The sequence below is a fragment of the Dryobates pubescens genome, chromosome 13 (genome assembly GCF_014839835.1).
Source record: "Dryobates pubescens isolate bDryPub1 chromosome 13, bDryPub1.pri, whole genome shotgun sequence".
Lineage (NCBI taxonomy): Eukaryota > Metazoa > Chordata > Aves > Piciformes > Picidae > Dryobates > Dryobates pubescens.
This window is the reverse complement of record NC_071624.1, coordinates 26,269,421-26,292,360: the sequence shown is the minus strand read 5'-3', so window position 1 is coordinate 26,292,360 and position 22,940 is coordinate 26,269,421. Positions and strand designations below refer to the sequence as shown.

Sequence of the window (22,940 nt, the reverse complement as noted above, 5' to 3'; positions counted from 1 at the left end):
GTCAATGGTTGGACTCAATCTTAGAGGTCTTTCCTGTCTTAAACAATGATATGCACTTTGCAGAGAGCCAAGGAAGTGGTTTATACTCTGCTTAGATTTTACAGTGAGAGCTGCTGGTGTGACCATTCTGAAACCTCCTCTGTTTATCATTTTGACAATGCTGACAGATCCCATAAACACAAACACTTGGGGTGTGGACAAAGCTTCTATTGGCTCATCACAGATGAGCAACTGAACAGCAAGTGAAGATGATGGGATGCCACACAGCACAGCTGGTTTCTGGAGAGGGTAGATGTCTAGAGCTGAAATCCCAGTGTGAAATGGGGCTTCAAGAAGTGTGTGAGGAGTCAAAACGGTGCCAGTTTCAGGAGCTATCAGTCTGTTCCAGAGGTTGCCCTATTTGCAGTGAGCATCCCTAGAGTCTCTCTCCAGCAAAAATGCCACCTATCCTCGTCTGCCCTTTGCAGTGGATGAACTGATTTCCATAAATCCCCATCAGCAGCTGAGGGACTGACTCTTTTTTGTTTTTTTTTTTTCATGCCACTCTCTTTTGTCCTACTTTTTGATCTTCCTCTTGTTCCTCTTTTACCAGTACCCAGATGCTACAACAAGTGTTTCATGGAAACATGTCAGGTGAAACACACGCTGAGCAATTCCAGACTGGAGCACTCTGCAGCCTGTAGCATGTCAGTGATTAATTCACAGGACTTGTGCTGAATGCCTGCAGAAAGGGGCAAGGCTTGCTTGCTGTGTGTAGCAATTCATATGCTACATGTACATCATTCATACAACCTTAAGGCAAGCAGTTTCCTGTCTCAGTACTGTGTGAGCAGGCAGGGCATGTTGGTGCTGCATTCAGAAGAGCTGAGTACATCTTTCCCAAGCTCAGTCTAATCTGTCCAGCCACAGAATCCCAGTAACAGCATCTGCAAAGCTGTAGTAGGACAGATTTCAGAGCAGATCCCATGAGCCCAGCTGTGGCTCCACCATGCCCATGCTACATAGAACAGAATCATAGAATCAACAAGGTTGGAAAAGACCTCAAAGATCACCAAGTCCAACCTGTCACCCAACACCTCATGACTACTAGACCATGGCACCAAGTGCCACATCCAATCCACTCCTGAACACCTCCAGGGATGGTGACTCCACCACCTCCCTGGGCAGCACATTCCAATGGCTAACAACTCTCTCTGGGAAGAACTTTCTCCTCACCTCCAGCCTAAACTTCCCCTGGCACAGCTTGAGACTGTGTCCTCTTGTTCTGGTGCTGGTTGCCTGGGAGAATGACACATGGCTTCAGACTGTCAGCACCTTAGTTTATTGAGTTTGTGTTTCTGAGCTTGGCAGCTGAGATTTCCAGAGCTGGGATTGTTTAGTCTGGAGAAGAGGAGGCTGATTGGAGGCATCACTGCTCTCTACAAGTACCTGAAAGGAGGCTGGAGTGAGGTGGTGGTTGGTCTCTTCTCCCAATAATAAGGGACAGAAGAAGAGGAAATAGCCTCAGGTTGTGCCAGGGGAGGTTTAGGTTGGATATTAGAAAAAAATGTCTTTCCTGCAAGAGTGGTCAGGCATTGGAACAGGCTGCCCAGGGAGATGGTGACTCCACCATCCCTGGAGGTGTCTTATCGACATGGCACTGTGGCACGTGGTTTAATGGCCATGGTCGATGGTTGGACTTGGTGATCTTAGAGGTCTTTGCCAAGCAAACAATTCTATGTCCAGACCAGTGGACAGTGAGGAATGGGAAAGAGGAGATTTGCTAGGTGACCAGCTGGGCTGCAGGGACTGGCTCAGGCAGCATCACAGAAGAAGCAGATCCAGTCACAAAAAGGAGGAATAGGGAGGGAGAATGTGGGGGAAACAAAGACAAATTTAGAAACAAATAGAGGAAGCTTTCTGTAGGTCAGTGTGTAAGACTTGCTAAATAAAGCAAAACTATTCCTGGCAGGGATAGATGGTCTGGGGGGTTTAGGCAGTCCCAACTGGTGTGTGGGGAAGACAGTGGTGGTGGTCACCATCATGCCCCAGCTATCGATGTGCAGTGCCACCTCCCGCCCTAGACCACCTGTGCAAGCACCGAGGACCAGGCAGCTATTGTGGCTGTCAGAATGACAAAGCTCATGAGCCCATCACAAAAGGACATCCCTCTGAATGTTTCCTCCGAGCCAAGTGTACCTTGTCTTTCTTACCAGCTTTGTTTTAATCATGAATTGCAGCCTATTAAACACAACAAAACCTGAACATAGGGCAATTAAAAGGGGAAGCTTCAATTACCAGGACCCAAATCTCCATGGCTGTTATCCCCAACTACCAAGAGGGATTCCAGGAGTAATGTGTTCTCTTTAGATGCCACAAAAAGAAATGGGTTAGCTGGGCAAAAAGCAGCCTTTTGGGGGAGATGAAATGAGTTTTGCTTGGCTCCTTACTGGTGGAGAATGGGGGGAGCTGGTTTTTACAAGCCTGGTTATGTAGCATTTCATCTGTGCTCTGCTCTTCCATAACACACAGAGGAAGAGAGAAATGCATGTGGGAGATGTTCCATCCTTGGGGTTTTTTTTAATCCCATTTCACCTATGTTTCTCTGCAGTGTAAAAGCAAAAGGTTCCCAACTGAAATGTGAGTGAAAAGCTTTTTGATGGAGGCAGTGTCACTCCTGAAGCTGTGTCACCTGCTCCATCTGACTCAGATCAATGAACATTTAATGATGAGGCCAGGTTAAAGCTCTTAATCCTCTTGATCATTTCCAGGCCTTCAACTGCTGTAACTGTGGAACCATGTGGTGAACTGCACCAGAGAACTGATTTGGGTTAAAGGATAAGCAAAACCAGCCCCTCTTTCCCTTGCTTCTCCTCAACAAAAGATTCCCTGCCCCATCTCACTTTCCAGCTCTGAATCCCTGCTTGGCCCCATTGGTACCAGCACAGCTGAGAAGGCTGTATGAGATTCAGACTCAGTGTGGTCCTGGGCAGCCTGATCTAGTTGGAGGTGTTCTGGCTTACTGCAAGGGAGTTGGACAAGATGACCTCTCAGGGTCCCAATCTGTGAATGTGTGAGATGGGAGTAAGGAAGGAGGGAGCACTGGAGGCAGAAAGGATTTGTGGTGGCTGTTCATACCACACTACCACAAAAAGCAGCTCTCATCCCACTACATACAGAGGGCTTTTAAGCTGCATTTCAGTGTTGCAAATCTCATGCTTAAGCCCTGTCTTGGCTATCCACAGCTAGCACCAGCACCGTGCTTGAGCTGACACAGTGCCTGTGTCCCACTCACAGCACTGTGCTGCCAGGGGAGGGAAGGGATCTTGCACACAATGGGCAGAGAACCTGGAGAAGAGGAGGCTCAGGAGAGACCTCATTGCTGTCTACAACTACCTGAAGGGAGGTTGTAGCCAGGTGGGGGTTGGTCTCTTCTCCCAGGCAACCAGCACCAGAACAAGAGGACACAGTCTCAGGCTGCACCAGGGGAGGTTCAGGCTGGATGTTAGGAAGAAGTTCTTCACAGAAAGAGAGATTGCCCATTGGAATGTGCTGCCCAGGGAGGTGATGGAGTCACCATCACTGGAGGGGTTTAGGAAGAGACTGGATGGGGTGCTTGGTGCCATGGTTTAGTTGATTAGATGGTGTTGGGTGATAGGTTGGCCTCGATGATCTCAAAGGTCTTTTCCAACCTGGTTAATTCCATATTCTAGTCTATATTCATTTGACTTACTACAGAGCAAGCTTTACACCTAACTTGATTGCTAGTGCTGAAAATGAGTGTGTTTGGGGGATTTGTGGCTGCCTCACCTTTCCCAGCTGGCTTTTCGCAGCGGACTGATGCAAGCACGGTAGCCTAGGGCTGTCTCTTCTTGCTGCCTTCTCCTATTCTTCTGTAACCAAAAGTGCCAGCCTTTTATTTATCAGCTCTGTAGATCATCAACAGTTCACACTAACAAAGTCACAGGCCAACCCTCTAGAGCTCTGACAAAAAGCCTCTCGCTTTCCAACGTTCAGGATGAATCACAGCAGTTAACGCAAGAAAAGTTTGTGGCAGGTTCTTTTCCCTTTGAATGTCAAGTGAATAAATCTTCTCCTTTTGTTTTGTGTGTGTTTTGTCACGACAGATTTGCATTTTTATCGGAGAAACTCTTCTGTTTTCAAACTGGGCTATCACAGCAGACATACTAATGGTGAGTGGACTTTGGAACAGCATCTTTCTCTTCTGGTGGCCAGAGCAGTCTCTCAGCTTGCAAAACCAACCTAAGTTCACCATTTCTTCCAAATCCCTAGCCCCTGCTTCAGCCTATTCCTTTTTTTGGGTGTTTGGTTTTTTTTTTTTGCTGGCAGTTTGTTTTGCTTTTTTTGTTTGGTTGTTTGGTTGATTATTTTTTTTTTTTTTACTTGCAAAGGGGAATAGAGAGGAAGGGAAAAAAAAAAAAAAAGATTCTTTACGTCCTCTGTTCCGAGCACAAGGGAGAGGAGATGTCCAGAAAGGATGGCAGTGCTGAATTCAAATAGCTTTGCATGTAAAATTAGAACAGCATTCAGATGTGGGGGCACAAAAAGGGCACAAGCAGAGAAATCAGGCAGCGTTTCCCAACAGTCAGCACTTCAGTGGGTTTCGTTATCAGTATCTTGGCTTTGTTCTGCACTAGGAAATCCTTCCCTCCCTCCCTACTCTGGCCACAAAGGCAGCCATCCACCTCTCTCTTTGGCTCAACTCCAGCAAAGCTACCATTCAACACATACACAATAGAAACCACCTCTGGGAGAGGAGAGAGGAAAAGAAAGTACAAAGAATTTTTGGAATGTGTCCACCTTGTCCAAGAGGAAACTGTTAGGGACTTTTCACCTCCTGTCCTTCGCTTGCCAGTCTTTTTTTCCACCACAGTCTTTAAAATCGGCAAGGTGACCTCAGCAGCCAACTTTTCATGTCAAACAGTGTGGAGGTTTCACAGAATCACAGAGTTTCAGGGGCTGGAAGGGACCTTGAAAGCTCATCCAGTCCAACCCCCGCCTGCCAGAGCAGGGTCACCTATACCAGATCACACAGGAAGGCATCCAGGCGAGTTTTGAGCATCTCTAGAGAGGGAGACTCCACAACCTCCCTGGGCAGCCTGCTCCAGGGCTCTGTCACCCTCACAGTGAAAAAAAAGTTTTCCTCATGTTTACATGAAACTAGATGCTTCCACCAGAGCCTTTCAAACTCACTGCATCTTGAAATCCCATTGTGGGGGACGTTACTTGTTGCTTATTGTATGAAACTAGGGCACAGAACCATCACAGGGCTTGCCCTCGGTCTTTTGGCAGCTTGTTGACAGCACTAAAAATACAGAATCAAGTCTGGCATCAATAGAGAACTCCCTTGTCTTGTATTTGTTGCCTGTGCAAACATCAACAAGAACACAATCCAGCTCAGTACTCCTAGATGGGAAGATAATGGTGTTGATGGATTGATTGAGTAAAGAGCTTCAAGCTTCTGCTTCAGTTCTGTTTATGGTTGCAGCTCAAGGAGGTGTTTATGTTTTAAGGCAGCATACTGTAGGTGCCATAATTGCCTTGCTTGATGAACTTTGCATCTTTAAGTCATTTGTAGAGAGAACACTTTGGGAGGTTGGGGGGTGGTTAACTCTGCTCCTCTCAGATGTGACTGAAGCCCAGAGAAACAAAGGTTAGCAGTGTACCTGAGTAGCATTAGATAGCTTTTAATTACCCAGGTTCATTCCTCCTACCAGTTTAGCTTTAGTGTGGTAGAGCTCTGCCTGGGCTGCACAGGTGGCTCCTCTGTACTTAGAGGGGGGTGGCAGCTTCTGCTGAGTTCAAGGCTGCTGTGGCCATTCATTAAGTGGTATCTCAGCACTTAGATGTGTTGAGGAAGGAATTAGACTCCTGTACTTGCAGCTGCTCGTTACTGCCTCCTGCCAGAGATCTCTTCACATCTGACTTTGGCTGTGATGTTCTCAGGAGTGCTCCCAACTCTCTGGTCAGAATTAGCTGACTGAAATAGCAAATCTTTTATATCTTCACTAGCATTGGCTGGAATGAGCATGGGCTTGGCCATGGAGCACATCTGCAGCCCTCCAACAGTGAGTCTCAAAGAGCAGGTGAGGTAGCCAGTGCTGCTGCCAACACAGCACAGCTGCACACAGGGGACCTGTCAGACATAGAAGCATAGAATCAATAAGGTTGGAAGAGACCTCAAAGATCATCAAGTCCAACCTGTCACCCAACACCTCATGACTACTAAACCAAGTGCCACATCCAATCCCCGCTTGAACACCTCCAGGGATGGTGACTCCACCACCTCCCTGGGCAGCACATTCCAATGGCTAACAACTCTCTCTGTGAGGAAATTTCTCCTCATCTCCAGCCTATTCTTGATGCAGGCCAGGATGCCATTGGCCTTCTTGGCCACCTGGGCACACTGCTGGCTCATGTTCAGCCTACTGTCAATCAGTAACCCCAGGTCCCTTTCTGGCTGGCTGCTCTCCAGCCACCCTGACCCCAGCCTGTAGCACTGCCTGGGGTTGTTGTGGCCAAAGTGCAGCACCCAGCACTTGGACTTGTTGAATGCCATCCTGTTGGACTCTGCCCATCTGTCCAGCTGGTCGAGGTCCCTCTGCAGAGCCCTTCCACCCTCTGACAGATCAACACCTGCTCCCAACTTGGTGTCATCTGCAAATTTACTGATGATGGACTCAATCCCTTCATTCAGATCATCGATAAAGATGTTGAACATGTTCAAGGTCCTCCAGAAAATCTGTGCAAGAGAGAGAGCTGAGGCTTGACCTGCATTATCTCATGCTAACCCTGAAAGACCTTTTTAAACCAAGTACTTTGTTATATCAAGTGCACTAAGGATGCCATCATTGCCCCATTTTAATTCCTGGGATGGTTTTGGTGTTGATTTCAAGGTGACCTCAGTATCTTGTCGCTTTTTAACAGTTTTTGTAGGGTTTGCCATCTGTCTTACAGCACCCTCTAGACAGCTGCAGTTTGTAGGGAAGCATTTGCAGTTATTTATGCTGCTTTAGTGCAGAAGAACTCCAACAGAAATGATTGGAAACCATTCCTGAGTTCCAGTTTCCAAAAGATGGTGCTTGGGGAATATGGTTTAGGGGTGGACCTTGTAGAGTAGGGTTATCAGTGACCCTGAGGGGGTTTTTCCAACCTGACTCTTGCTCTGTGTGTGATGTAGTAAAGAAATTAAAGCCATGTTTAAAGCTGCCTTTTGGCAATGGATGCCAACTCCTAAGCTAGCTCTTTTCTTGTGTGCTTAGAAAAAATTCACTGAGTGTCATCTCTGATGCCCAGCTTAATGCATTACCAGCACCAGCAGCCCTGTAAAAGTGCTCTCCCAATAAATGTAAACATCCACTCAGATCAATGCAAGCCTGCAAACAGATGGTCTGAAGTGCATTTGTATTACACAAGAGGCTTGAGAGGATGTTTAGCCAGACAAAAGGTGAGAGCCAGGGCTATAACCGTGTTTGACAGACAGCTTTGCAGAGCAGCCCTAGCCAGAGGAAGGCGTGGATGTGCTTCAGCCAGACACACTTCAGATGTTTGGCAAATTAATTTCTCCTGATTACTATTTATTTGGTGTAATCAGAAGTGTGTCTGTTGTTGCCTGAGGCTGGCGAGGAGTTTCAAGGCATTATTAGTCTAAGCTTAACAACACTTGCATCATATACATAAATATTATCCTGTTTTCATGGATAAAAAGCTCTCAATAGTAGCCTGAACACTTCCCACTGATTTCATTATGCCAGAAGTGAGGCTTTTTCTGGGGAAGTGCATCCCAAATGATTTGTTGTAGCCCTCCCAAGGTTCAGACATCTCATGACTGCTTAAGAACCCCAACGGGCAAGTTGGTAAAGCATCTTCAGAGGGTTTTGCAAGTTTAATGGCCTTGGCAAGCCAAGGATGTTTGCTTATCATCTTCAAACTTAATTGTTGGCTCTTCCTAGCTTCGTGCTGCCACTGCATCTCCTGTCCTTGCCAGGCTCACGAGTGGCGTGCAGCTCCTCAAAGTGTCTGCAGTGAGAGGTGCTGAGAGCTGGGTCTGATAAAGTGTCAGCACTGCAGAAACGCAGGGCCCTGCCTGAGACTTTTTAACAGGCTGATATTTGTTCCAAATGCAAATTTGTACAAAGCAGGCCTTATTCTCCTGAGCACAACTCTCCAAATCTCCTCCCAGGCACATGCTCAGATGGTGCTCTAGGGAAGGGGGGGAGGGAGGGAGGGATGTTGCTTACGGAGCATGCTAATTACCAAACAGATTTTTATCAACCATCTTTGCAAATTGGCCTCAAAATTAAAAGAAGCCCAAAGCAGCATTAAAACTGCCTTGTAGCAGCAAGAATGAATGAGCAAGCAGGCAAGTGTGCTTGGGACTTGGTAGAACCCGGTCTTAATAGTGGGGTTCCTCCTCCATAGCACGTCTCCAAAATCAAGATGAAGGGCAGAGGCTTGGTGGCACTGCTGTGTAAGAGCCAGCAGGCAATTTCAAGAGCCTCAGCTGGTGCAGCCACAATCCCTTCAGATGTTTGCTGAGAAAAGCCATCCTCCAGTTGATGCAAAGTCCTGACTCTCATGCAAAAAAAAAACCCCAAAACACCCTGTTCTGCACCTTTCTTTTTCCTTTGAAAGCATTAGGTTCTTTTAAATGGTCATGAGCTGCCAGGGAGGAGGAGCTGCTTTCATGTTTTGCTGTAGAGTCAAAGTCTTCCTTTTGGCTTGGAATAGAATAGAATAGACCAGACCAGACCAGACCGGGTTAGAAGAGACCTTCAAGATCATCGAGTCCAACCTATCACCCAACACCATCTAATCAACTAAACCATGGCACCAAGCACCCCATCCAGTCTCTTCCTAAACACCTCCAGTGATGGTGACTCCACCACCTCCCTGGGCAGCACATTCCAATGGGCAATCTCTCTTTCTGTGAAGAACTTCTTCCTAACATCCAGCCTGAACCTCCCCTGGCACAGCCTGAGACTGTGTCCTCTTGTTCTGGTGCTGGTTGCCTGGGAGAAGAGACCAACCCCCACCTGGCTACAGCCTCCCTTCAGGTAGTTGTGGAGAGCAACAAGGTCTTCTCTGAGCCTCCTCTTCTCCAGGCTAAGCAACCCCAGCTCCCTCAGCCTCTCCTCATAGGGCTGTGCTCCAAACCTCTCCCCAGCTTTGTTGCCCTTCTCTGGACACATTACAGAATCTCAACATCTTTCCTAAACTGAGGGGCCCAGAACTGGACACAGTACTCAAGGTGTGGCCTAACCAGTGCCGTGTACAGGGGCAGAATGACCTCCCTGCTCCTGCTGGCCACACTGTTCTTGATACAGGCCAGGATGAAATTGGCCTTCTTGGCCACCTGGGCACACTGCTGGCCCATGTTCAGTCTACTGTCAACCAGTACCCCCAGGTCCCTTTCTGCCTGACTGCTCTCCAGCCACTCTGACCCCAGCCTGTAGCTCTGCATGGGGTTGTTGTGGCCAATGTGCAGAACCCGGCACTTGGATGTGTTCAATCTCATACCCTTGGACTCTGCCCATCTGTCCAGCCTGTCCAGGTCCCTCTGCAGAGCTCCCCTCTAACAGATCAACTCCTGCCCCCACTTTGGTATTGTCTGCAAACTTACTGCTGATGGACTCAATGCCCTCATCCAGATCATCGATAAAGACATTAAAGAGCATGGGGCCCAGCAGGCATAAGCTGATGCTCAGCTGTGCTGTAGGCATGGTGCAATGTTGCTTTTGTCCTCCCTATAGCTAAACCCTGATTATTTATGTAGTCTAAACCACTGCCCTGTTTCTCCAGCTGAAGATAAAGAGCATTTCCAGAAGTTCTCATTGTTGCTTCCCTTAGTGTGCCCTGCACACATCAGTGATCTGAGTGCTGTGGTGTGGATTTTAAGGCAGGGTGAGGAGTGCCTTTGAATGAAGGTACACAGCCCACTTCAAACACTGGAGCACAGCTCTGGCCAAGAAGGCTGGGGCCAAGGGGCAGCTCTGCATTTCTTCCATGCTTTAAGTGTTGCAGATGGATGTGTACTGCTCCAGGGTGTGCTGTGATTTGGAGACCAGGGTGTAGAATCACAGAATGGTTTGAGCTGGAAGGGACCTTTAAAGGTCATCTAGTCCAAGCCTGCTGCAGTGAACAGGGACATCTTCAACTAGAACTGGTTACTCAGAGCCCCAGGCAACCTGACCTGGAATGTTTTCAGGGCTGGGGCATCTACCACCTCTCTGGGCAACCTTGGGCCAATGTTTAACCACCCTCAGTGTAAAAATTCTCTTTCTTCTCTCCAGTCTAAATCTCCCTCTTGGTTTAAAACCATCACCTGCCTTCTTCAACTCCATTGAAAAACATTGGTTTAGGCAGTATCTGCCTAGCTGGAGTGAAGAGTCTCTCCTAGGCTGCTTTCTCTGGGTTGCAGCCCTTGCCCTTTAACAGCAGTAGTTGCAATAGGGACACCTGGACTATTTCCCAGGCTCCGTCAGTGTTTGGAACGGTGTTAGCCTGTCTTCTCCTTGCCTTTGGTGCTGAAAGAGGCTAGTGTGAACTGTCCTGAAGATTATTGCCTGACCCAGAAAGGGTAGCAAAGTGGTTTAGAGAGCAGAGTTTCTATCAAAGCTTAGACATAAGCATCAGAACTTACCTCTGGCACATGGCCTTTTACTGGGAGAAGGATGATCTCTCCTTGGCTTTCCTGGTTGACTTTTTTTCAGACCATCAACTCATTCTGTTGGTTTCAGTACAGGAAGGGGATGTCAGCAGTAAACCATGGCCCTTCTGGGCCTCTATTTAAAGAGCAGAGGTTTGCCAAAGTTGCTTGGTCAGCCTCCCTGCCCATCCTCTGTGCTGCCTGCCTCTGAACCTGGAGTGGGAGACGAGCCAGGACGATCCCACGGCCTTCCGCCTCGGCTGCTGTGGCTCTTCCACCTCCAGCCTCTGTGGGATGGGCAAACCAGGCCATGTATGGTTTGAATTTAGGTCTATTTTAGTAGCAAAAATGCCCATTTAGATCTGTAATTTACTGCTGCCTTCCTAGAACAGTAGATACTGTTTGCTACCAACTACTTCCTCTCTGCCAGAAGGAAATGTTTTGTAAGCAGGGACAGGGTGGAGCACTTCTTGGTGTTTTGAAGATGCTGCTTTCAACCTTTTATACCTTTTATATGGGTTGGGTTGTCCAGGGAGGTGGTTGAGGCCCCATCCCTGGAGGTGTTTAAGACCAGGCTGGATGAGGCTCTGGCCAGCCTGATCTAGTGTGAGGTGTCCCTGCCCATGGCAGGGGGGTTGGAACTAGATGTTCCTTGTGGTCCCTTCCAACCCTGACTGATTCTATGATTCTATATATTATTTATTTATGTCCTTTCCAATACCTTTTTGGTAGAGAAGGAAAACTCTCCTGTTTGTTTGCTTGTCACATGATGGGGTTTGGAGTTTGGATTGGGGCTGGGGGGAAGAAAGTTGTTGTCACTTGAATTCCAGACTAAATTTATTAGGTTATGGTGGTTGAATCCATGGTTTCAGCCCTCAATAAATTCTTTAAGTAGGCAAACTGCAAACTTGCTGGAAATAGGATTGCTGGAAACAGGATTGCCTCTTGCAAAACTGTGTGCATGCATGAGAGAGCTCTGCATGCAGAATGATGTCTGACATGTGTGTGTGTCTGCTATATAGCACACACACATATGGCAAAGGTATCATTCCCATTTCTTTCTCTAAGTGGCACCAGTTCATTGCCACTCTCTGAGAATGCTGAGTTCTAACTAATCTGCCTGTCATTTGTCATGTTTATTGCTGTCTACAACTACCTGAAGGGAGGTTGTAGCCAGGAAGGGGTTAGTCTCTTCTCCCAGGCAACCAGCACCAGAACAAGAGGACACAGTCTCAAGCTGCACCAGAGGAGGTTTAGGCTGGAGATTAGGAGAAAGTTCTTCCCAGAGAGAGTTGTTAGCTATTGGAATGTGCTGCCCAGGGAGGTGGTGGAGTCCCCATCCCTGGAGGTGTTCAAGAGGGGATTGGACGTGGCACTTGGTGCCATGGCTTAGTCATGAGGTCTGTGGGTGACAGGTTGGACTCAATGATCTTTGAGGTCTCTTCCAACCTTGGGGATTCTGTGATTTAGTGAGGCTTTGGAGCAGGCTGCCCAGCAAAGGGGTGGAGCCACCATCTCCAGAGGTATTCCCTAAATGAGTAGATGTGATGCTTCAGGATGTGGTTTAATGGGTGTGGAAATGTTAGGCAGGAGATTGGACTTGATGATCTTAGAGGTCTTTTCCAACCTCAATGGTTCTATGATTCCATGACTTTTGCTGAGGAAATGGACAGAGAATAGAGCCAGGCAGGATTTCTTCTCCAGAGTTGTTAGCACAAACTTCAAAGACAGACAAATCTTTCAACCTAAGTGTAAAATTCCCCATTTCACAGATGGGCACAACTCTGACCTCTTGAGTTAAGTGGGAGTTCATTTTGTCTCTCCTCAGATGCCCTTTCCCAAACAGCTGCTGCAGGATGCTTCTCCATTGCATAACTCTTGCTTTCTTTTCCCCTCTGTCTAATCTGTCCAGGTCACACCCATTACCCAGCATCTTTGGGGAATGGCAATGAATTGTGTAGCTCTCCTGCTGTTCCACAGTGTGACCTTCAGTACCTTTCTGTCTCTCTAATGAAGTCTAGACCTTATTTTCCTCTGGGGATTTCCATGAGCCTTCAAGTCTGTTTGGATGGCAAAGGAGGAGAGTGTCTAACACCTGCAGTCAGGTGGCTGCTGGGGAATCTCATCATCTTTTGCCCTTCTGTGGCACAACAGGACTTTAAGAGGGTACCCAGCTAATGTGTGGCATCAAAGTGCATTAGCAGTGTGCACTTGCAGCCCTGTCAAAGCAGCAATGAAAGCCCTGGCAGGTCATCCTGAGAGCACTTGGTTAAAACCCTGAGGAAAAGCATTTAATCTAATTTTACTCATAGCTCCTAAGTGTCTCTGCTTGGGAGGAGATGATCATTCCAAATAGCTATCAGTTGTCTTCTGGTGTGGATTTGTCTTCTGGTGTGGATTTTCTCAGTGCTGTTTATTTTCTCTCCTTTTGTGTTGTTTATGTCTCTTTCCACTGCAGACAGGGCAACTCCACTCACATAAGTGTTAAAGCACTGAAGCAGTGCTTCATATCCTGTGCCCCAAGCCATGGCCCTTCTGAGCAGTGATCTCTGTGTACCTCTCTCTGGGGACATGCCAGTCCTGAAGTGTCACATTTAATTAATGACTGACTGCAGGAAAGGATTGCAAGAAGGAGTTGAGGTCTGGGGGAGGCATGCCTTCTAAAGAAAGGACTGAGGGCAGCCCATCAGAGGGAAAGAGGACAAGTGAATGGGATGGTGATCTACCAACAGCTGAACAAAGAATCACTTCTGGCAGGGTTGATAGCTCAGCAGAGCAGCAGAAAAAACCCAGCAGAAGCAGATTCAGTGCCTAGATGGGGAAACAAAGCTCCCTTGGATTTAGAGACCTAGTGAATTCTTCATTACTCACAGTCTTTAAATCAAGAAAGGATCAATTTATAAACCAGGATATGTGGACTTGGTGCAGATGTTTCTTAGCCAGCTTCCTCCACAAGTTTTACACAGGAGACAATTCCCTTTTTCTGCTCCTTAATGTGTGGTGTCAATTTAAAGTCATTCCCCAGGAGAGGGGTTGGGTGGTTTGGTGGTGGTGGGTTTGGGTTTTGTTGTGGTTGGGTTTGTTTTCTTTTTTTAATCATAGATCCCTTCCCATGGTTGGGGCTCTGTTTTCTGTGAGCTCTGGTCCCTCAATGGGGAAGTAGTTTGTGTTTTCCACTGAGCCAGTGTAGACAAGACTGATTCTACATGACGTGGCTGAGGTTGTCAGGGCCTATTAGAGGAGAAGAGACCAAACTCAAGAAGGATATTAGACACTTGAACGTGCCCAGAGAAGGGCAACAAGGCTGGGGAGAGGCCTTGAGCACAGCCCTGTGAGGAGAGGCTGAGGGAGCTGGGGTTGTTTAGCCTGGAGAAGAGGAGGATCAGGGGAGAGCTTATTGCTCTCTACAACTACCTGAAGGGAGGTTGTAGACAGGTTGGGGGTTGGTCTCTTCTCCCAGGCAACCAGCACCAGAACAAGAGGACACAGTCTCAAGCTGCACCACGGGAAGTTTAGGCTGGAGGTGAGGAGAAAGTTCTTCCCAGAGAGAGTTGTTAGGCATTGGGATGTGCTGCCCAGGGAGGTGGTGGAGTCACTTGCAGCCATGGTTTAGTTAGTCATGAGGTGCTGGGTGACAGGTTGGACTTGATGATCTCTGAGGTCTTTTCCAACCTTGTTGTTTCTATGATTCTGTGAAACTGCAGTATCTTGGCTGTGGAAGATTTTGTGGATGTGTCTTTGTCACTTTTCACAAGTGGAACTGAGGATCTTGAGAAAAAGACAAAATGGCTACAGATGGAGTGGGTGGGGAGGATGTGAGACCTTTCCTACTGATGTGAGGTTTTGTTAGGGAACCAACAGATACCTTTATTATGGAAAAAATAACCCACAACATCCCAGGTTCCAGCAAAGTCCTCCCTGGGAATGCTGCTGGTGCTGAGCACATTACACACTGCAAACAACCTCAACCCCCTGTCCTTGTCAGCCAAGGGAAGTATCAAGTGAGGAGCAATAGCAAAGGGTCTTGTGGTTAAAGTTTGTAGTCAGTCTCATACATTCACTGGTGCTGAAAGGAATTCACAGAATCACAAGATTAACCAGGCTGGAAAAGACCTTTGAGATCATCAAGTCCAACCTATTAGCTAACACCATCTAATCAACTAAACCATGGCACTAAATGCTACATCCAGTCTTTCAGAACTCAGGCTGGACAGAGCTCCCTTCCCTCAAAGCCTGCTATCAGGAGGAGGAGTTAGAAAAGCAGTAGAAAAGCTGAGCTCCCTGATTTCTTGAGCCATCCATGTACTGGACACTGGCTCCATATACTGACCACTGCCTCCATGTACTGGATATTGGCTCCCTGTACTGGGCGCTGCCATCTGCAGGGGCTGGTTTCCTTTATCGTGCCCTGGGTATGAGGTGAGCACTACAAGACATCTGGACAGGTTCTTGCTTCAATTTCCTGATGTCTTTTCCCTTCCCCCTCCCCCCTCCCCTCTCTTTCCCCCTTCCTCTTTGCAGTACGTGGTCATTCCAACACGCCGAGCAACCGCAGTGGCCTTGCAGAGCTTCACTTCACACCTCCTGGGAGATGCTGGCAGTCCTTATCTGATTGGATTTGTAAGTGCTCACAGCAGGTTTTGGCAGGGCTGCTGCCCATGTTTGGTTTTGTTTACTAACTGCTTGTCCAAAATGCCAAGTCAAGCCACGCTGGGGAAGGGAGGCCGGTGCTCACCAGCAGAATGGGATGTGGCACAGTGATGCAACTTCTTGAGGGGCTGCAATTCAAACCTGGAAGGACCACTTGGGCACAAGAAGTGGGCTTCTGAATCTTTTCAGCCTGGGGCATTTATAAAGCTTAGAGAGAGCTCTGTAAAGGCAGAGCAGTTGCTTCTGTGCAGCGGACACAGGTCCATTAGAACTGAGATTGGAACAGAGCCCTGTGTGTTTAACTGCTCATCTGCTCTCACCAGCCAGAGAGCTGTTTGTGGGCAGCAAGATGCAGCTGCTCTGACCTGCTGATATTTTGAACCCATTTTGTATGATAACAAGTGGTGGTGTAAGGTCCATGGCAGGATGGCTGTGATTGTTTGGGGGCTTTTTATTAGCATTCCTCTCTGGTGTGTGTGCTTTGGGTTTTTATTAGTAATATTCCTTCCTATTAGTGCTGCTTGGTCTGCCTGGAGGTCTCCCTTATTATGCCACCATTAGCCTAGTGCAGAGCAAAACAAAAGGCAATCAGAGAACATTCACAGTTAACAAAATAAGGCCTGGGATGAAGATATAAGGCCTGGGAAATTTAATGAGGGAGACAGTTCTAGCTGTCCTGGGGTCATTTCTTTCCCCTGCACCCTTCTGTGCAGTTTGATGCACTGAGGCTCAGAGAACACACAGCATCATTTATGAAGTGCAACAGCTTCCATCTAAACCCTGTGTAGCACTGCTCATCCTGTGTTGAGGGTGTGACAGTTCTCCAGTGAGGTGACTGGGATCTTCAGTAGTCCCCCTCACCTTTGATGGGAGAGAGACCTTTGATGTGCTCTTCCAGCTCAGCACTGCTGTGTGCTGTCCACCTTTATTTTAAAAACAAACCAGAAGCCCAAAGCATCATTGCACAGAATCACAGAATGGTAGGAGTTGGAAGGGACCTCTGGAGATCATCTACTCAAGTCCTGCTGCCAGAGCAGGTTCACCCTAGAGCAGCTTGCACAGCACAGTGTCCAGGACAGCTTTGAGACTCTACCACCTCTCTCTCATAGAATCAATAAGGTTGAAAAACACCTCAGAGATCATCAAGTCCAACCTGTCACCCAACACCTCATGACTACTAAACCATAGCTCCAAGTGCCACATCCAATCCCCTCTTGAACACCTCCAGGGATGGGGACTCCACCACCTCCCTGGGCAGCACATTCCAATGGCCAATTACTCTTTCTGGGAAGAACTTTCTCCTCACCTCCAGCCTAAACTTCCCCTGGCACAGGTGAGACTGTGTCCTCTTGTTCTGGTGCTGGTTGCCTGGGAGAAGAGACCAACCCCCACCTGGCTGCAACCTCCCTTCAGGTAGTTGTAGAGGGCAATAAGGTCTCCCCTGAGCCTCCACTTCTCCAGGGAAGGTGTGTGTGTGTTTAGCTGATGTGTCTGCACTGCAGGTGGGTTCTCTGTGCTGAAGTGATGGCAAAACAAAGTTTTTTTCTGGATATATCCTGTATTGTGTAAAAATGTGGCATGAGTATCACATGGTGAGTTGTAGAGAGCAAGGTGGTCTCCCCTGAGCCTCCTCTTCTCCAGGCTAAACAATCCCAGCTCCCTTAGCTGCCTGTTCCACCCCTTCACCACCCCCAAGATGATCTTTGTGGTCCCCTCCAACCCTGACTGATTCTATGATTCTAACATAAAGAAGTTGCTCCTGGAACTTCAGATGGACTATTCCACCCATTCTCATCTATTCATCCCCTAGGCACTGGGCTGTGTATCTATACACATATATTTATATCCTAGTTAATGATGTGTGTGTGTATTTAAACAGATATAAATACTCACTCTGGAATCCCAGCTCCCAAAAATGCTGTGGTTGCTCAGTAGCCCCCTGAAGTATACATGAAAAGACAGCTCCAGATGAGGCTGAACAGACCAAAGAATGAGAAACCTCTCCAGAGAACAAATATGTACAGTTTGGCTTACTCTGGATTTGCTGCAATGTTCTGAGCACCAAGGGAGAAGTGATCTTATTTTAGAAACGATTTGAAAGTGGCAAGAACAAAGGAATGACTGGAAGAGAGTGCCCTGTGCAGGGCAGGCAGCATGGGGGATGGCAAGGAGGGGAAGGAAATAAGCAGGGCAATGTGCTTTGAAGGCAGGAGCCAACGATGAGGCAGGGGCTGAAGCGCCACTGAGGCTCTCTCAGGCGACTGCTGCGTGCTCATTCTCTTTTCTTATGCAAGAAGGATGTCCAGGAGGAATGGTGAGGACCCTGAATGATGGCAATTCATCTTGAAGGTTGCCTAGGGCTCTTGAGTGTCACAGATGAAGCAACAAAAGCTCAACAAGCCAGACAATAAATAGGACTTTAGAAAATAATGTGCCTTGTCCTGCTGGTATTCAGAGATCAGCAGAACAAGAGGACACAGTCTCAAGCTGTGCCAGGGGAAGTTTAGGCTGGAGGTGAGGAGAAAGTTCTTTCACAGAGAGAGTTGTTTGCTGTTGGAATGTGCTGCCCAGGGAGGTGGTGGAGTCCCCATTCCTGGAGGTGTTCAAGAGGGGATTGGACGTGGCACTTGGTGCCATGGTTTAGTAGCCATTAGGTGTTGGGTGACAGGTTGGACTTGGTGATCTTTGAGGTCTTTTCCAACCTTATTGATTCTATGATTCTATAAGTTGTGAGTTACTTCAGGATGCCTGCCTTGGAACATGGTGGAACCCCAATTTGACAGCTGCCATAGGCCTTCTGTGGGCTGGGAAAATATTCATTATGAGCTGGAATTACTCTTTCCTAATGCTTGTACTTGTTGAGCAGTCTTTGTTTGGGAGGAGACTACTCAAGTACAAAGCTCTGTGGCAGGAGAGCAGGAAGCTCTCATGTCTCAGGAGGCAGCAGCATCCATTTCTGTAGCCTCTGGACTGGCTTGGCTGATTCATGCTCCCTGTGCTACAATGGCTGAAAGGTCAACTGCAGCTTTAACACAAGGCAGGAAAACAAATACCATTTAATACCATTTAAAGAGCCAACTTCTCCACCAGACCTAAGGCAAGCAAGCAACTTGATCACTAAATGCTGCAGGTGTTTGTCATTGGGATTGTCCAGCTGTGTTGTAGGATGGAGACCTTCATGCAGGACTGAAATCTCACCTGGGCAGGTGACAGAAGTGGCTTGGGTTATGACTCAGATTTTCACAGCAGTCTACAGGAGCTAAGCAACCTACTGCTGTTGGCTTTAAAGGGAATTGGGCAACTCAATTCCCATAGTCCTTCTGGGAATGCCCAGCTTTGAGGGCATCAGTTCACACTGCTGCTGTTCCAGAGTCACCATGAAAGCAGACCAAGAGCAGGGTGTAGGTCTTGCAAGAGAGAGAGGCAGAAGGCAGGATAAATCAAAGGAGCTGCAGTAACAGGCATGCTCAGAATTAGTGACAGCCAAATCAGATCAGCCTCCTGATCACTCAGGCTTCATCTGAGATGCTGAAGATCTCATTTCTTCTGACTGCTTACAAAAATCTGCCTGAAGCTCCCTCATGAGTAATGTTTTGATCAAACATGGCTGGAACTCTGGTGAGTTCATGGTGAGATTCCCTCTAGCAGTCCTCTTAATAAAGAATCAGGTACCCGTGTCCTTGAAGGACTAAGCTGTCTCAGGCAGTTGTCTCTGCTGGGTGCCAATAAATGTTGTATTGATCTTATAATCCTCATGTGGAACATAGAAAGTACTTAACAGCTGCTGCCTCGTGTGTGTGGCTGTTCCCTTGCCCTGTGGTGTGAGTTGAAGGTCAGACTCAGATTTTTTTCCCCCCCCCTGCTCTCCCCCAGTTCCAAATCTTGCAGAGCAGCTCCTTGCACCCAGAGCACCACATTACGTGCTGGTGTTTAAGAGCACGTGTGCATGGCTGGTTTTCATGTCTCTTTAAATACTGGTAACTTTTGCTGTGGTAAAAAGGCTTAAGACTGACTTACAAAGCAGTTATGCAAATGCACTTTTAGGGTGGAGGCTGTAATTTGGGTAAGGTTTTCCTGCCTGCCAGACACTGAGATCACTTACTACAAATCAGCCTGGCCTCTTCCCTCACAAACAGGACTCCCTGCACTGCTGCAGTATTTCACAGGATGAGGCAGTTTTCATTCCTAGATAACTGTATCTTTTCCAGGACCTTTGTGATAGCCTGCAGAGTTTAAAGCATCTCTGTTTAACCACTCTGCTTTGTTCGTGAGGTAGTCAGGGAGAAAGGTCACCTGCTCAGTGCATCTCACCCAAACCTCTCTGGTACTTACAGAATCATAGAATCAATATGGTTGGAAGAGACCTCAGAGATCATCAAGTCCAACCTGTCACCCAACACCTCATGACTACTAAACCATGGCACCAAGTGCCATGTCCAATCCCCTCTTGAACACCTCCAGGGATGGGGACTCCACCACCTCCCTGGGCAGCACATTCCAATGGCTAACAACTCTCTCTGTAAGAACTTTCTCCTCACCTCCAGCCTAAACCTCCCCTGGCACAGCTTGAGACTGTGTCCTCTTGTTCTGGTGCTGGTTGCCTGGAAGAAGAGATCAACCCCCTCCTGGCTACAACCTCCCTTCAGGCAGTTGTAGAGAGCAATAACGTCTGCCCTGAGCCTCCTCTTCTCCAGGCTAAGCAACCCCAGTTCCCTCAGCCTCTCCTCACAGGGCTGTGCTCAAGGCTTCTCCCCAGCCTCGTTGCCCTTCTCTAGACACATTCAAGAGTCTCAATGTCCTTCTTAAATTGAGGAGCCCAGAACTGGACACAGGACTCAAGGTGTGGCCTAACCAGTGCTGAGTACAGGGCACAATGACCTCCCTGCTCCTGCTGGCCACACTATTCTTGATGCAGGCTAGGATGCCATTGGCCTTCTTGGTCACCTGGGCACATTGCTGGCTCATGTTCAGCCAGCTGTCAATCAGCACTCACAGGTCCCTTTCTGTTTGGCAGCTCTCTGGTACTTCTCTGTCTTTGGAGAATCCCTCTATGCAGACATGGGTGCACATGTCAGAGAAACACCTCAAACCTCACCACTCATGCTGGGCATTAGCTAAAGGTCTTCTAACTGCTCTTCCTGTGCCCTAATAGCTCCCAGCATTTCAGACCCAGAAGAGCTGAGTGGATGGAGCCAGCAGCAGAATGTGAACAGTGAGCTGTCAACTCTCCTCAGGCTGCATTAGAGCTCCAGCTCTTTGTGTCATTAATTCTGGTTATGCCTTTGTTGCCATTTAAACATTCAGTCATTTTGAGAAGTGCCAGGGAGCCTGTGCTTCCATGTTCAGCTGTGCACATGCATGCATGAACCTGTCCTCCCTACTCAGGGTTTACATCATGCTTCACCCAGACACTGCTCTCCCTCCACGAGCGTTCTTCCTTCAGGAAAACCAAGTACAGACAGTGAGTTTGTAACTTGATGCTGTGCCTTTGTGCCTTGGCTTCTTTTTTTGCTTTCCTGCTTTCAAGTCTGTTGTTTGCTTCCTACCTGAGCACAGCCTGAGCAGAGCTTTCCTCCCCTGTCCTTGCCTCGCTTCTAGCCCTGGCTGTGATGAGAAATGGGCACCCACGGCAGGCTTGGCTCTCCCTAAGTGTGTCAGGCAAATGGCTGTTGTGGGCACGCAGTGTCCTTGCTGCTCTGGTGCTGCTGGCTCTCCTGTTAGCTTCCTGCTTTATTAAATTCTTTCTCATCTCCCCTGTGCAACCATCCATCAGGTCTAGGGATTGAAACCTGTCTGCTTGTCACTTGGCAACATCGATGCATGAGGAGGGTGTTCTGAAGTGCCAGAGATCAGCTCACCTCCACCAGCACCTTTTGACAGGCTAAGTACAGGCTGTACTCCACTGGTGGTGGTTCCCACCTGTCCTGACCTCCTTAACTGCTGCTTCTTCAGTTTTCCCTGAGGCACACAACCTCCAGCCACTCCAGCCAAGTAGTGTCTGGACAGTGCCACAGGATCTGGCCACTAGGGTCTGGGGCTACCTGCTCAATCCCCTGTGTGCTGAGGGTCACAAGAAAGCTCTCCCCATCTGTCCATCTCTAGTGATGCAAATGGAGCATCTGAATTGCTGTCTCTCTGATAGCCTCCTCTTGGCAAACACTCTCTCTCCCTGACTGAGGGGCTGGGTGGGTTGGCAGTGCCCAGGCTGGTTCACCTGGCAGCAGAGACCACAAATGTCTGCACAGGCAACTCCTCTCTTTCATAAAGAGGTCTGAGAGTGGCTGACTCTGGTTATTTATCACAAGCAAATCTGAGCTGTTCTGTTTTGAAGGGGGTTGTGCCACTCCTGAATAGGTTGCCCAGGGGGGTGGTGGAGCCCCCATCCCCAGAGACATTCAAAGTCAGCCTGAACAGGGCTCTGAGCAACCTGCCCTAGTTGAAGATGTCCCTGCTCACTGCAGCAGGGTTGGACTAGATGACCTTTAAAGGTCCTTTCCAACCCAAAGCAGTCCAGGATTCTGTGACTACCTGCAAAGACTTTAAGCAGCAGCCTATCATGTGTCACCCTTCACTTTTTCTCCCTTCCCCAACTTTCTTGTATGAGTAGGTTAATAAACTAGATCTAATGAGCTACTTAAACAGCAAGAATGCTAATGACCTTCCTTTAGCAGGCAGTTAGCAGAACAGTGTTAATTATCACTGGTGCAGAGTGTCAGGGAAGGCAGAGCAGCCTCTGATTAGGGGCAGCTCAAGGCAAACTGGAGGATGTGCAGTAATTCAGATACTTCTTTAAGGAAAGTTATAGCTGTATAGCTGGAGGTGTCAATTTTGCAGCCCCCCCCCCCCCCCCCCCTTTGTCCCACTTTGAGACAGCCTTTGTGTTGATTTGGTTTCCAAGGTGTTTACCCCCCCAGGTAAATAGATGTGCCTAGGAAGGTGTTCTGTATGTCCAGACTTGTCTGCCTGAGGAAGTGGAATTTATCTATTCTGGCTTAAAAATCCTATTTTATCATTTAAAGTGCCATGATTGCTCCAGAGTCAAGCTGTGGACATACTTACTCTGGAATAACATTTTTAGTGTGCTAGATAAAACCAGGCCACAGCCTGTTGGGGCTCAAATCCGCTGCTGCCTGAATTAAGAGCAAGGCAGTGGTGTGAAGTGGATCTTTGTGATGTGATGCTGCAGTCTGGGTCTTTTGTCCCTGTCTGACCTGTGCAGCTATTTCTCAAGTGTGGCCCATGAAGTGCTTGCTGGTGATTACACAGCCCTGTCCCTTCTGCCAAAGCAGGGTGTGAGATGAGCTGGAGTTCAAAGAGGCAAACACACTCTGTAACAAAGATGTGCAAGTCATTCCCTACCATCACTCTCAGTTTTATGGAGCAGCAGGAGATATTCTGCTGCTGTTGTGGGATTAGGGATAGGATAGGGTAGGATAGGATGGGATGGGATGGGATGGGATAGGATAGGATAGGATAGGAGAGGATGGGATTGAATTGAATTGACCAGGTTGGAAAAGAGCTTTGAGATCATCGAGTCCAGCCCTATCACCCAGCACCATCTAATCAACTAAACCATGGCACCCAGTGCATCATCCAGTATGCTCTTAAACACCTCCAGTGCTGGTGACTTCACCACCTCCCT

General features: G+C 48.0%; 1 protein-coding gene across 4 annotated transcripts in view; it reads left to right on the top strand.

Moving 5' to 3' along the window:
- The window catches only part of SPNS2 (SPNS lysolipid transporter 2, sphingosine-1-phosphate), a 163,383-nt gene that overhangs the window by 115,919 nt on the left and 24,524 nt on the right, over window positions 1–22,940 (top strand). For 3 of the 4 annotated variants that reach the window (XM_054166681.1, XM_054166680.1, XM_054166682.1), the window contains exons 9-10: window positions 4,107–4,172; window positions 15,170–15,268. In XM_054166681.1, the coding sequence (XP_054022656.1) occupies window positions 4,107–4,172; window positions 15,170–15,268 (165 nt within the window). The remainder of the gene's footprint in view (window positions 1–4,106; window positions 4,173–15,169; window positions 15,269–22,940) is intronic. The other variant, XM_054166683.1, reaches the window with a different exon arrangement.